The 14,686-nt window shown below is 40.0% G+C and overlaps 1 protein-coding gene across 2 annotated transcripts in view; it reads right to left on the bottom strand.

Annotated features, from left to right (window-relative positions):
• The window catches only part of EZR (ezrin), a 78,959-nt gene that overhangs the window by 28,988 nt on the left and 35,285 nt on the right, over nucleotides 1-14,686 (bottom strand). For both annotated transcript variants that reach the window (XM_039530291.1, XM_039530292.1), the window contains exon 3: nucleotides 6,403-6,486. In XM_039530291.1, coding sequence (XP_039386225.1) covers nucleotides 6,403-6,486 — 84 coding nt within the window. The remainder of the gene's footprint in view (nucleotides 1-6,402; nucleotides 6,487-14,686) is intronic.

The following is a 14,686-nucleotide window of genomic DNA, read 5'->3' as shown; positions in this document are numbered from 1 at the left end:
TTGAAAGCCTGAAAATAGGCTACTGGGGTAATGAATTAGGCCAACTTAAGATGAATATTTGATGTAATACTTCCAGTGCTCTACATTCTAGTCTGAGGGTAGAGATATTTTCCCTTGTCTTTTGAAATCTGTAAGTTTGATATTGTTAAAGTCCTACTTAGAATGTTTACCAAAAAGGAAAACAGTGGTCTACATCTGTTTCTCTTCTAGAACGTGGTGTATTTACAGACACTTATACAGACAGTGTAACTTGAGAGAATAGCATACATTGTGGCTCCTTTCAGCAGAAGACTACTTAAAGTCCAATTCTGCTCCAGACAGTGATTCTAAACATGGAGGCGGGGAGAAAAATCCATTCTCTCTGTGGATTTCTAGATAAAGTGTGCTGCCTCCCAAAATGAAGACGCCTTCTGATTGCCAGCCCTGAAAGACTATATCATAGCTGGAGTTATCGGATTCGTTTCATACTCTCACATCACCAGCAGCAAGGGTTCTGCAGCCCAAGTTAGATGTGTTCAATAAAGCGGTGGCTTTTGCCAGACTAGAAATGCTCTTTAATCAAAACACTTCCTAAAACACACACATGAAAAAATTCACCGTCAGTCCACAGATTGTGACCTTAAATTGGAAATAAGCTGGTACATTAGTAATGAAAACTGGGTTAACAGTCACCTTTCCTTTTAAAGTCTCCCATTGCTGGGAAAAAGGCCCACACATAATGAATGGACTGACTGAGTAGTGATATTAAATCTTATGCTTCAGGATATAAGCAAATCTAATTATTAGGGGTTAGGACAAGTAAGTGTTGGGGGGAGGGGGGAAGAAATGATCACACATTGCCTAATGTAGGGTTTCTTGCCCCTTCCCCTAAGGCATCTGTTGCTGGACCCTACTGGAGACAGGATACTGAACTGGATGGATCCTGGGTCTGGCAAGTCTTACGTTCCTAGTCAGTTTCACTGTTTCTACACACAGAATGCAAAGTCAACAAAATGAAAGAGCAGGAAAATAATTTCTCTCTAATCTTAGCTGTCACTTGCTATAGCATAAGGTAAACCCCCATCGCACCACACACACAGTCTGAAGGTTTTAAGTGGATGATATCCCTTTACTGTAGTTTATTATAGATTTTTTTAAAAATAAATACTAACTTTTTCTTAATTCATATAGAAAGCCTGCTTCTAGTCATTGCCTTGTTACAATTGCCCCTTACATTGTGCTGTTGGGGAGTCCTTGAGAGCCAACTTCTGCATGGACTATGGCAAGATGTTGGTAGACCATAGCTTTATTCTGAACAGCAGCTATTGTCACACAGCAGAGTGCCTCAGCAACCAGAAAAGATTCAGGTGTGGGAGTTTTAAAATAAAGATCAATTTAAGTTTCAACCCCACCCCTTCAAAACATAAAAACCCAACAATCTCTCAATGCAGCTTTTCAATTACACATAGCTGAGTATTGCTGTTCACCTGCAGCCCCCAGAGTTAACTGGTTTCTGAGGGGGAACTGATCCTCAACTCTTGTTCTTTTTAATTGTTTGATAAGAGATGGGAAGAGTTGCTGGAACAGAGTATCATGATGGGATATATGAGACTTTAACTGAGATCTTCTCAAGACCTTGTTCTATATTGGGGTAAATGCTGAGAGGGCTGGGGAGGTCCACATGTCTATGGAGAATGTATGTTAACATAATCCAAAGCAGACATACTTATTTTTAATTTCCCTCATTTCAGTGTGAGATTTGCAAAACCTTGCTACTTTTCCAGCAACAGACACTGCAAGACCATGTCAGATTAAAGAGTTTTCTGTCCCAGCATACTATTTCATTGATATTTCATTCCAATCATATGGAAGACTATTAAAAAGAACAGTGGGCAGGGGTGAGAGAGAAAGGTACTCCTAGGAATCTTGGTAGATGCGGTAAGTCATTGTAAGAGGTAGTAGCCAACACTACTTTGCCACTCCTGTTATTTTTTAAACTTGTTTCAAGCTTATCATTTTTCACATCAAAGTTCAATTGTAGCTAAGAAATCTTGAGACTTTTCTGCCATTTATGCAAAAGCTAGCTATATTTAGTATACCACCACCTCGCCTGATAGTATTTCAAGATGGTATATCCATAGAAATATAGAGTTAGATACTTGAAGCATCTTAAAACAAATCACTTCTGCCTGAAATATTTGACTTGCATCTATAGCAGGCAACACTAAAGATTGAGGATAAGATTTTTCAGTAGTTCCTAAATCATTTTAGAAAGTGAGACTTTGGAACTTTTGAAAAAGTTATACCCTGAAAGATTGAAGTAAATATATTCTCCCCCTTCCTGCTGCAACCCTCCTCTATTCTCTGGGTAGAAAATCAAGCCAGATCTACAGGTAGCTAGGTCATACAACTAAATGCTGCTTCAATTAAAAGTTATTTTATTGGAGATTTGGCAAACAGTCTATAGATTTCAAGTCTAGCCCAGGTCTGTAGTGATCAAAAGAAATTAAAATTGCGTCATTCTTACAATAAAATGTGATATTGCAAGTTAGCTTTCAAGTACAGCCATGATTGCAAGTCAGACCAAAACAAAAGCTACTCAGGCTATCTTTTCTATAAAAAAGGAATCCGCACAGTTCCCACAAGACTGAGTTGGCTCTGGCCAACTCTTGTCTGAAATGTCATTCAAAGTGTGTTGACAACATTTGTACAAAGAATGCATGCTATTCAGCCAGTTCTGCCTACTTGAGCTGAAAGACAGACTACTCAGCCTTTTGTTAAAAGGACCAGTAGAGGAGCAAAGAAAAACTGTTTGACCCAACTCATTCAACATTTTCTAAGGGACGTTAAGCTAATCTTGCCATTTTTGTGTACAGTTTGAGTCTCTTTCCAGGCACTATTAATGCTCTGTTGGCATACAGGAGTCTTTATGATTACAAACAAGTTCTCCTTCAAGCCAGAGCTGTGAATTCATCTCATTATATATAGATAGATAGATAGAAAGAAGTACAGCTAGGTCTTTGTGAAAAGCAAGCCTAGCCATTCTTGGCCTATTTCTGTTCTACCCAGTCAATAAAACTCTTGGGTATTACATGCACAAAAAGAAGGTATAAACAGGTTTATAAAAATGCCACTTGCCTCAATCCAATCACTACCTCGTTCTTGTTCTGAGCCATAGCGGCCCCACCTCCCAATAGTGACATCAGAGATGAGCTCATGCTGTTTCTTTTAAGCATATCCTCGGAGCAAAAGCAAGAGAAGACAGTTTGGCTGCCCATGTTCTTCAGTGTCTAGAAGGCCCGTGTGTCTTGAAGAACCCACTGACACTAATGGCCAGCCTCTTTGCTTTGTCCTAATGCACAGGGTGGATGTGCCCTGTAAAAAGCGGTTACACTTAATATGCAAAATGCCTGACTCTTCTGGGGTCCTGTTACTCTGCAGCCAACTCACAACATCTGTCCCTCAGTTTCCTCCTTGCTGCCCCATCTGTACAGAATGGTGATATCATCTGCCTTTGGCAATTGCCTTAAGACTTGAATCAAGAGGTGTTATTGTAGAAGTCCAAGGTATTACTGCAATTCATGTGCGCAATATTTTAACCCAGATATTTAAAAAGATACCCGATAGAAGTAAGCGTGTTCATTTATATAAACAGTAGAACCTCAGAGTTACAAACACATTGGCAATGGAGGTTGTAACTCTGAACAAAAGGTTACGGTTGTTCTTTCAAAAGTTTACAACCAAACATTGACTTAATACAGCTTTACTGTGCAGAAGAAAAATGCTGCTTTTAACCATCTTAATTTAAATGAAACAAGTACAGAAACAGTTTCCTTACCTTGTGAAATCTATTTTTTTTAACTTTTCCTTTTTTTTTAGTAGTTTACATTTAACAACGTACTGTACTTGCTTTTTTATTTCCATCTCTGCTGCTGCCTGATTGCTTACTTTCGGTTCCAAATGAGCTAATGTGATTGACCGGTCAGTTTATAACTCTGGTGTTCATAACTGATGTTCTACTGTATATTCAGTTATTAAAAGAATTCTCCTTAACACACAACCCTCATATTGTCATGTAGACCTATACTAGGTCACCTTACAGCCACTGCAGTAATTACTGTGGAGTTTGTATCCACACTACTCTCCTTCTGTCAGTGGTGCACATTCCACCAACCTAAGACGGGCAGTGTGGGGAGCCTGGGCAGCACCTGTGCTCTGGTGTGGAGTGTGGGGCCAGGACCTTGGAGGCAGCAGCAGCCTGGCTGGGAGGGAGGAGGATTTTCTTGTCAATTTCACAGCTCTAGCCTGGAGCCATGAAATTGACAAAAATGACAGCCAACAGCTGACATAAATAAAGCAGCATCTACATGGACACTGTCACCCTAACTATACCAATATAAGCCCTACGCCTCTCATGGAGGTAGAGTTAGGCCTTGTCTACACTACAAAGTTTTGTTGGCAAAAGCTGCCTTTTGCTAACAAAACGGGAGACGTACACACTACAAAGCTACTTTTGGTGGCAAAACTCTGCTGTTTTTCCAATAAAATAAAACCACCTCAATGAGAGGCATAAAGCTTCTTGCAGCAAAGTGACAAAGAATCAGAGTAGACACTGCTGTTTGTTTTGTCCACATCAGTGGCTTCCACCAGTATCCCACAATGCCTGCTGTAACCGCTCTGCTCACTGTTTTGATCTCCGCTAGCCTGCAGGCATGAGCGCCTCCCCTTTCAAAGCTACCTGAAGTATCTGACAGCTGAGCATGCTGCTCCATTTGGAGAACAAAGAGCAAATAATTAACATGGAATGCTCCTATTCTGCCCTACGGTGGGGGCAGGGGGGAAAGAAGGGACGGGAGAGGTGGGGAACACTGCTGTGCTGCTTTGACATCCCTCACACTGAGAGCTCACAGAGCTGCCTGCTCAGGATGCGGAGCTGAGGAGGCTGTGAGAGAACTCGGAGGGAATCACAGTACCACAGGCAAGCAGTCAGAGCGGGCTGCTTTGGGAGAGACTGCTGTGCCACCAAGGCCCGATGTGGGGGGAGTGTCCCCGCCCCCTGCCTCAGGATAGGTCGATCAGCCTGCTGTCTCCCCTGCCCCAGACACACCACTCTCCTCTCCCTCCCCACACACACTTCAGGTTGTCAGCTGCTTTTTCAACCTAGTAGGATGTCCCTGGAGAAACCTGCATCACGTGACGCTATACCTGCCCCATGAGGCATTGCAAACCCTTCCCAAAGCACCCTGCAGCCAGTTGCACAGTGGGATAGCTACCCACAGTGCACTGCTCTGTGTCAATGCAAGAGCTGCCCTCTGCCAACAGTGTGGACATGCAACAGCAGTTTTAATTAAAGCGCTTTAATTAAAGCGGAATAACTTTTGCTGACAAAACTTTGTGGTGTAGACAAGGCCCTATTATGTTAGTGTAGTGGGGCACTTATATTGGAGGGAGCAAGGCTGTAGTGTGTACAATGATATAGTTAGGTCGACATAGGGCAGCTTATGTTGATCTAATGGTGTACTGTAGCTCAGGGCTCATTCTACAGTATGTCCTTCTACATCAGTAGAAAGACAAAAGTCACTAATCTAGACAAGACATACCATCAGCTTAAGGTAAGACATTACCCACATGAAAGTTTTAAACAGCTCATTCTTCACAGGACAGCATATCAGCAATGGAAGAAACTAGCAAAGGTGGCACAGTGAAACCTTTCTAGCATGCTCTACTATACCTCTGGCACCCAGAGAATGAAAATCAATATAAAGGGAAAGATTCATAATCACTTGGAAATGGGCTTCACTAGAGAAATGTGGGCCCCAGGGATACTAATCAGCCTCTCTCATACCCTTTGGAATATAAGCCATTAAAGTCATTACCACTGCCCCTTCATTCCAGGCTGTTATTGTCTCCTTCCCTTTGTAATCCCCTAGCAGGGACAGATGCCCAATATTTAAAGTCTCAGAGTGAGATTAATAATTATTAAATGACTGAGTAATTTCGTAAGATAATACAACCTCACAGAAAGTGCACCGAGTTCTAGCAGAGGCTCATTAGGGGGGGTGATTATGTTCACAAATTTGTGTTTATTGTGTTCACCATACTGAGAGGACAACCCATAAGCGTCTCTGCTGGAGACAATAAGGCAAATATCAAGAGCGGTAAAGGCTGGGTGAATGCACTAGTGGATATTTGACAAACATACCATTTATTTGTTAGTTATCTTGAACATTAAAAAAAATAGTGGCCAATTATTTTTTTTTTTTTAAGGATTTTTGCTTATTTATTGTGGTTAAGTCCAAAGGCAACAGTCAGGCTTTAGAATACCCTATTCTGATCGGCCCTGTACAAAGTCAGAAGAGAAACGGTTCATGACTGAAGAAGAGCTTACAATCTAAAATGGTTTCACACACATGCACAACTGACCTGGTCAAATAGCTGTTTGCCTGTAGTGTTGGGCTGGATGGCAAACTCCAGCTCCGCATCCATAGTGGTAACTCGAACATTGAGCTGAAGAGAAAATAAGTACAGTGATTTAAAAAATAAAATATTGAAAAACCATATAACCAGTGTGAACTATATGTATATTTCATAGAACCAGTACTGTACATGTTTTAAAGCATTATTTCCAGTAAAAAAAATCTTAAAGGCATCGTAGGCATCTTCACCTCACTGAGGATGAGCATTAACAATGGCTCCAGTCTCTCGCTCGCTTTATTTTTAAAAGACTATTTACATTTTAGTGTATTCCTCAATTAGAGTTTTGTGTTATCACATAGACAAAGTTAATTAAGGGCACTGACTTATCCAGATTGCTCCACAGGTTGTGTTACTCAGCCTGGAATTGGATTGGACTTCTGATTAAATGAGAAAGCATTTTAGTGTTGATTGCTTCTGACCACAGCACATGGTGAGCAAGGACTGCACACTGCATTTAAAACACCCCTTAATCCTAAAAGAATGTCATAATGACCAAATTAAATTTAGGAGTTTAAATTCAGCTCCCCTTTATGCTAGAGCTAGATTTAACATAAGGTTTTAAAGGTAAAAGGCAGTTGATTATTCTTCCAAGCCAATCAGTATTAATCCAATAAACATCAATTATTATGCTTATAACGGATCTACTGAGCATGCAAAAAGGCATTAAAGGAAGAACACTGTGGAACAAATATTTTAATAATAAATCTGATTGTATTTCAAAGGCAAAAGGAGAAAGGTGATCAAGTGTATAAAATAGAAAGGTTAGTACTGTATGCAGAACACTAGAGATATTCTACTAGTAACAAAGAAATTGCCTATTAATTAAAAAAAAAATAAAAAAAACAGGAAAGCAGCAACCAAGACTGCAGGAAGTATCATAAGGAGCAGCACAGTAATGGCAGCTCAGAAAAGAATTATCTGAAGGTCTGATACAATACTGTCACCTAAAAAGTATTGCACTTTGCACACCTCAGGAAGACTCCTTCCTCCACCCTCAGGGTTGCAACATAAATATTGGTAAGGGAGAGGTAATAAACCATGAGAACAAGAACTTGAAACCAGAGACAGTTTTGCTACACAAGATGAGGGAAAGGGGATGCAATGCTCTCCTCTTCCTTCTTTGTTCATAGACTCAGACTTTAAGGTCAGAAGGGACCATTATGATCATCTAGTCCGACCTCCTCCCACAATGCAGGCCACAGAATCTCACCTATCCACTTTTATAACAAACCCCTAACCTATGTCTGAGTTATTGAAGTTCTCAAATTGTGGTTCCTGGGGTCTGCAGACCATCTAATTCCCAAAGGGGTCCTTGCTGCCATTCACAAATTTTTAGAGGTCCGCAAATGAAAAAAGTTGGAGAATCACTGTTCCACCATTTGCTTCCTGTATAATTTGCATTTCTAAAATAATGAAGGATATTTTTATTTACTAGCTACATATTGTACAGCTTGGTGTATTTTTCCTTCTCCTTAGGGTGAAAAGATGGACACGTCATTTTATGAATGCAACACTACAGAAAGCAAAACTAACAGACCAGAAAAGTCTGCTATAGGTGAGGAACTTGTATACCAGTGACATTTAAAAATATTTTTAGACTGGGATTAAGAGGTAGAAGAGGAATATCTGCCCTTTTGCACAGTGTTTCAAGTTTAAATAGCTTTCATTACTCAAAAATAATGTAGATACTGGAGACCACCCTTGAAAATTATAATTTATATATGAAACTACACTTACATCAACTGTAAAATACTGGCAATACTAATTTTAATGTATTTAATTACAAAATGGAACACCTTCGAGTTAAAACATAAGACACTTTCAGTGAGTTACATAGGCTCCAAGAGTCATTAAAATAAGTTTAGAAAAATCTCTTCATTCCTTCTTTCCAGTTATTTACCTATTGGAGAGTCAATAGTTGCCAAACCCCAGAAGCTGTCTGCTAGATGACCCCAATGCCTTTAAGGATTTGTTCAGATAAAAGGATACTGTTTAAAAACAGTCAAGCACGAGAAAATTTTGCAGGTTCTAGATTTCTTTTCAACCGAATCTAAACTCTTAGAAAACTTCTTTTCCACCCTAGCTTTAGTAGTTGCAGAATTCTAGAATGCTTTAAAATGCGAGACAGTACCCAATTCCATGCTTTAAAAAAAAAAAAAAAAAAAGTCTTTTTCCTGTCAAAAAGGGAAGGCTTTTCCAACTGAACAATGTGTGCTAGGGGTACCTAAGGGGAGGTAGGGGCGAGGGGAGGGGCACTGAAAGCTTGAAAGAAAGCTCTATTTAGAAATGGTAAGACCAAGATTTGAAGATCTAACCCCTGCCAATTAAGAAGTCTTCTTGCCCACCCCCTGCAACACAGGAAAGTCAGTTAATATTATATACTAATCTCTCCCCACACCCTCTAAGGAATGCATACATTCCTAATCCTTACATACAATACAAAGCTGCAGTTCCTTTAGATTCTTTACACTTTTGGCTGAAAGCCACATTGTGGGGTAAAGAACATTTTTTGCAGAGATTTTAGGGAGTCTGAAAGGATATTTTCCCTACCACTACAGATCTGAATCCTACCACCTTCCTATACATGGCATTCCAACTGATATCAAGATATACTTCTTGCTTTAGTAGCAACTAGCGCATCATTACTGTATGAGGGGGGGGAATATTAAGAGTTCTTTAGCTCCCTAGTTTGAAAGGATATCAAAGATTAAGTACTCGAATAGCGAGATATCCTCCTGGTTATACTTAATATTTAAGAAGCTACAGAAACAGCCACACAATCAACTACTGCTTATAAAGGTCCCACATCTCACATTTATTTTTAGTTGTTTGAACAGGGTTAGCTGTAAGAACATAGGGCAAAACTGTTAACATGTAAACTATCTGCTCTCTGTTGTAGTGGGCTATACTGTAATGCTAAACATGTATTGGACTGGCTTCCTGGTTCATCCAAATATTAATTTTCCCTAGACTGAGACAATGAAGGGACTCAGACTAGGTTAGTGAACCCTCTCAGTCTGCATTTCAAAAAAGGTTCATGATCAACTAAGGATACGTCTATACTACCCGCCGGATCAACGGGTAGTGTTCGATGTATCGAGGATCGATTTATCGCGTCTCATCTGGACGTGATCAATCAATCTGCTAATCGACGCCCGTACTCCACCTCAGTAGGAGGAGTAAGCGGAGTCGCCACCGTGAGGACGGCCAGGTAAGTCGAACTAAGATACTTCGACTTCAGCTATGCAAATAGCATAGCTGAAGTTGCGTATCTTAGTTCAAATCCCTCTGCTAGTATAGCCCAGGCCTATGTGGCCAGCAGAGCTAAGGAAGAACTTGGCTCTGGGGCCTGGATCTCGGTCAGTGCCAAAAAGGTCAGACAAGGACTCCTCATTGATCTCTAGATTGTGCTTTCAATTGTCCACTGTACTTTCAAGGATCTGTTGCCTTCCTGGTAAGGCTACAGAGTCTTCCATCTAAGAGGTCCCCCCGCACTTCCTGTCTCCCAATAAGCCTTATTCTAAGCAAGAACTCTGTGGTCCGTCTAAAAGCTGATTCTGGGATATTCACACGGAGACATGGTACAAGTTTTTGGTCTCTGAGGCAAGGTAACAAAGGAGGTGACTAGAGTCTAAGCCTCCTTGAGACCCTTGGTAGGAGTCAGGGATTACAAGGTTCCCCTCCTCCCCCCAATAAGGTGAGGTCAATGCCAGAGTTGTAATCAGCAAGGCCCATAAGAAAGTAGTGGCCACAGATGAGAGCCAAAGCAAACAGGCTGACAATCTAAATTGCATAGGTACATACAACTGGAGAAGATGCTATGGTGGGAGCAGACAGACTGGCACTCTATCAGCAACAGAAACCTCAGTGGAGGAGAGTTAAGGAGGAAGCCTGATGCATAAGAGGGAGACTTCCAAATGGAAGTCATCTCTGCACGAGACAGCACAACAGCTCACCATTTATGACATCACTAGTAAATCCTGGCATTATCCCCAAACTGAAATTTGGCCTTTAGCGAAGAGAAAAACCCACCAATATGGTAGAAGCTCAGACAATTAAAGGGATAATGTATGTACTATACACAGTGTATGAAATATTTACACTCTAGCATATACAAGTGCTAAACAGTAAGACGCTGTCTTTCCACATTTAGGCCCCCATTCTACAAACACTTACGCACATTGAGTAGGTTATTTACATGCATAGAATTAAGTAGGCATTATATATGTATGTATATGTATTTATGTTTACAGGATCAGGGCCTTAAACAAATGTATTAAATATTTTGTGTGGTTTTTTTAACTTCTGTATATGAAAACACAACACACCTAAAACACATGGCATGGCCTGTGCAGAGACACTCTTGTGCACTCGGAGTGGAAAAGATGAGGAGAATGAACACACCCCATCCCAGATCCAGAGAGAACTGTGCAAGTGATGAACTATATAATCATCTCCTCTCTTAGCTTTTCAGCATGATCATAAAATAAGTTTACACCCAGCCTTGAGTCAAACTGTTCAGGTTTAAGATCACAGTTTTTACAAGCCTCATCTACTGGACTATGAAATACTAAACCTATGATTTAGACTTGAACAATGTCTGCTCTGAACAGCCTACTTGTTATTGGGACAGAAAAGTGGAAGTATGAAGAAAAGTTTCATTCAGGCCCACCCATAAATAAGGCTGTTCTGTTCCTACCTATTTAATCCAGTTTCAGATCAGCAGTATCTTTTTAAGTAGGGCCCTACCAAATTCATGGTCCATTTTGATCAATGTCATAGTCATAGGATTTTAAAAATGGTAAATTTCACGATTTCAGCTATTTAAATCTGAAATTTCACAGTGTTGTAATTGTAAGGGTCCTGACCCCAAAAAGGAGTTGTGCGGGCTGGGGGGGGGGGAGGGGAGACAAGGGGTGTTGTGAGGTTATTGGGGGCAGGGGGAGAAGAGGTTCCAGTATTGCTACCCTTACTTCAGAGCTGGGCAGCTGGAGAGCAACGGCTGCTGGCTGGGAGCCTAGATCTGATTTCAGAGCTGCTGCCAGCAGCAACACAGAAGTTGTGGCATGGTATTGCCACCCTTACTTCTGCCTGCAGAGCTGGGCCCTCAGTAAGCAGCCACTGCTCTCTGGCTGCCCAGCTCTGAAGGGAGCAGCGCAGAAATAAGGGTGGCACAGTGTGGTATTGCACTCTCACTTCTGTGCTGCTGCGGGGAGGCGCTGCCTTCAGTGCTTGGCCAGAGCGGCAGCTCTCTGGCTACCCAGCCTTGAAGGCAGCACAGAAGTAAGGGTGGCAATACCATGATCCCCCTGCAACTCTCTTTTGGGTCAGGACCCACAATTTGTGAAATGCTGGTTTCCCCCATGAAATCTATATAGTATAGGTTAAAGACCAGATTTCATGAGGGGAGACCAGATTTCATGGTCTATGACACTTTTTTATGGCCATAAATTTCGTAGGGCCCTATTTATAAGTAAGTCTTGTAGTAGAAGCTGTGGTAGTTTCAAAAGGATCCTTTTGTTTTCCAGGTAACCTGTTAATCATAAGGGTCTTACAAAGCATTAATGTTTTGTTTTTTTAAAAAGCCATATCCTAGGGCAAGATATCATCTTTTAACAGAAGGGTGTTACACTCAAGTTCAATTTTAAAAAGGAATTTGTATGAAAAATTCCCATAAATCCTGCAACATGATCAGTGGTATGATCCATCTCTTCTATTTGCCTATTTCTGGCCACAGTTAATTCCAAGAAGACACCCACCTTAAAACTGGGCCAGTTTAACCACTGTACAGCCAATTGTTGTATGCTGTACCCAGAGGGGCGGAGGGAAAAAAACAACCAACCAACAAATCCACACTAATAGTGATCTTACATCCTGATACACGAGATCCTTTACATTAGTAACACCTGTGATTTTATAAATTAAAACACACTTATTTCTTTCCTTCAGCAGTAAATTCCATAGGACACAGGGCAATAATGTAACCACCAGTAAAACACGATAAGTACATTATACAGAGCAACTCCTTGTCAGATGATGGGAAGGACTTATCAGTTTTTACTAGAGCTGTCAAGCGATTAAAAAAAACTAATTGTGATTAACTACGCTGTTAAACAATAGAATACCATTATTTTAAATATTTTGGGATTTTACTACATTTTCAAATATATTAATTTAAATTACAACACAGAATACAGAGTGTACAGTGCTCACTATATTTTTTATTACAAATATTTGCACTGTAAAAAAATTTTCAATTCACCTCATACAATACAGTCGTGCAATCTCTATCATGAAAGTTGAACTTACAAATGTAGAATTATGTACCAAAAACCTGCATTCAAAAAATAAAACAAAGTCTACTCAGTCCTACTTCTTGGTCAGCCAATCACTCAGACACACAAGGTTGGTTACAGGAGATAATGCTGCCCGCTTCTTGTTTACCATGTCACCTGAAAGTGAGAACAGGCATTCGCATGGCACTGTTGTAGTTGATGTTGCAAGATACTTACGTGTGAGATGCGTTAAAGATTCATGTCCCTTCATGCTTCAACCACCATTCCAGTATACATGCATCCATGCTGATGAAGGGTTCTGCTTGATAATGATCCAAAGCAGTGTGAACTGATGCATTTTCATCATCTGAGTCAGATGCCACTAGCACAAGGTTGATTTTCTTTTTTGGTGGTTTGGGTTCTGTAGTTTCCGCATCGGAGTGTTGCTCTTTTAAGACTTCTGAAAGTATGCTCCACACCTCATCCCTCTCAGATTTTGGAAGGCACTTCAGATTCTTAAACTTTAGGTCAAGTGCTGTAGCTATTTTTAGAAATCTCATATCAGTATCTTCTTTGACTTTTGTCAAATCTGCTGTGAAAGTGTTCTTAAAACGAACACATCCTGGGTCATCACCCAAGACTGCTATAATATGAAATATATGCAAAATGCGGGTGAAACAGAACAGGAGATATACAATTCTCCCCCAAGGAGTATAATCACAAATTTAATTGATGCTTTTTTTTTTCTTTTTTTTTTAAATGAGCATCAGCAGCATGGAAGCATGTCCTCTAGAATAGTGGCCGAAGCATGAAAGGACATACGAATGTTTAGCATATCTGGCATGTAAATAGCTTGCAGCGCCGGTTACAAAAGTGCCACGTGAATACCTGTTCTCACTTTCAGGCAACTTTGTAAATAAGAAGCAGGCAGCAGTATCCCTTGTCAATGTAAACAAACTTATTTGTCTTAGCAATTGGCTGAATGAGAAGTAGGATTGAGTGGACTTGTAGGCTCTAAAGTTTTACACAGTTTTGTTTTTGAGTGCAGTTATGTAACAAAAAAAATCTGCATTTATAAGTTACACTTTCACAATAAAGCGATTGCATTTCAGTACTTGTATGAGGTGAATTGAAAAATACTATTTCTTTTGTTTATCATTTTTACAGTGTATATACTTGTAATCAAAAATAATAATATAAAGTGAGCACTGAACTTTGAAATCAATATTGAAAATGTAGAAAAACATCCAAAAATATTTAATAAGTTTCAATTGGTATTCTATTGTTTAACAATGCAATTAATCACGATTAATTTTTTTGAGTTGATCATGTGAGTTAACTGTGATTAATTAACAGCCTTAGGTTTTACTCTAAAGTTCTGAATAGTTCAGTCAAGTCATCTGTTAACTCTATCTTCCTTGTGGTCAGAAATTCTAGTCTTTACTATTCCTTATCCAGTGAGGTTAAGTACTGCTTTCCTTAGCATTTTCTTTTTGTGTTTTAAGCTACATTTAAATCATAGGCAATTAAAAATATTACGGTTGCAATAAGATGGAGAGTGAAAGCCATGCAAATGTGCCCCCCATTATGCATTACACACATAAGAAAACTTCTGCTCTTTCAGTAGCAAAATTCTCATCTCTAACACAACATGACAGAAGTCCAATTTCTGCCCTCCCAATACACAAATAATTCCTACGGTCTTTGATATAAGAAGCATCTGGGCATAGAACCATATGGTAAAATTCCCCTCTAAAGACTTAGTGCAGATCTGAGAGGTGGTAATCTCACTTCAGCCTTAGCTGTTTACAGAAAGAGCTATTGGTAAATATCTGCTATTAGCAGTAGTGCTTTCATGTTACAAAATATCAGGAAAGACACTGAAAGGGGGACTCCTCTCTACTGACATTCATGTATTATTAGTGTTGATTGGTTCAGGACCAAAAGGACAGAAG

Source organism: Mauremys reevesii, linkage group 3 (assembly GCF_016161935.1).
Source record: "Mauremys reevesii isolate NIE-2019 linkage group 3, ASM1616193v1, whole genome shotgun sequence".
NCBI lineage: Eukaryota > Metazoa > Chordata > Testudines > Geoemydidae > Mauremys > Mauremys reevesii.
This window is presented reverse-complemented; position numbering and strand designations above follow the sequence as displayed.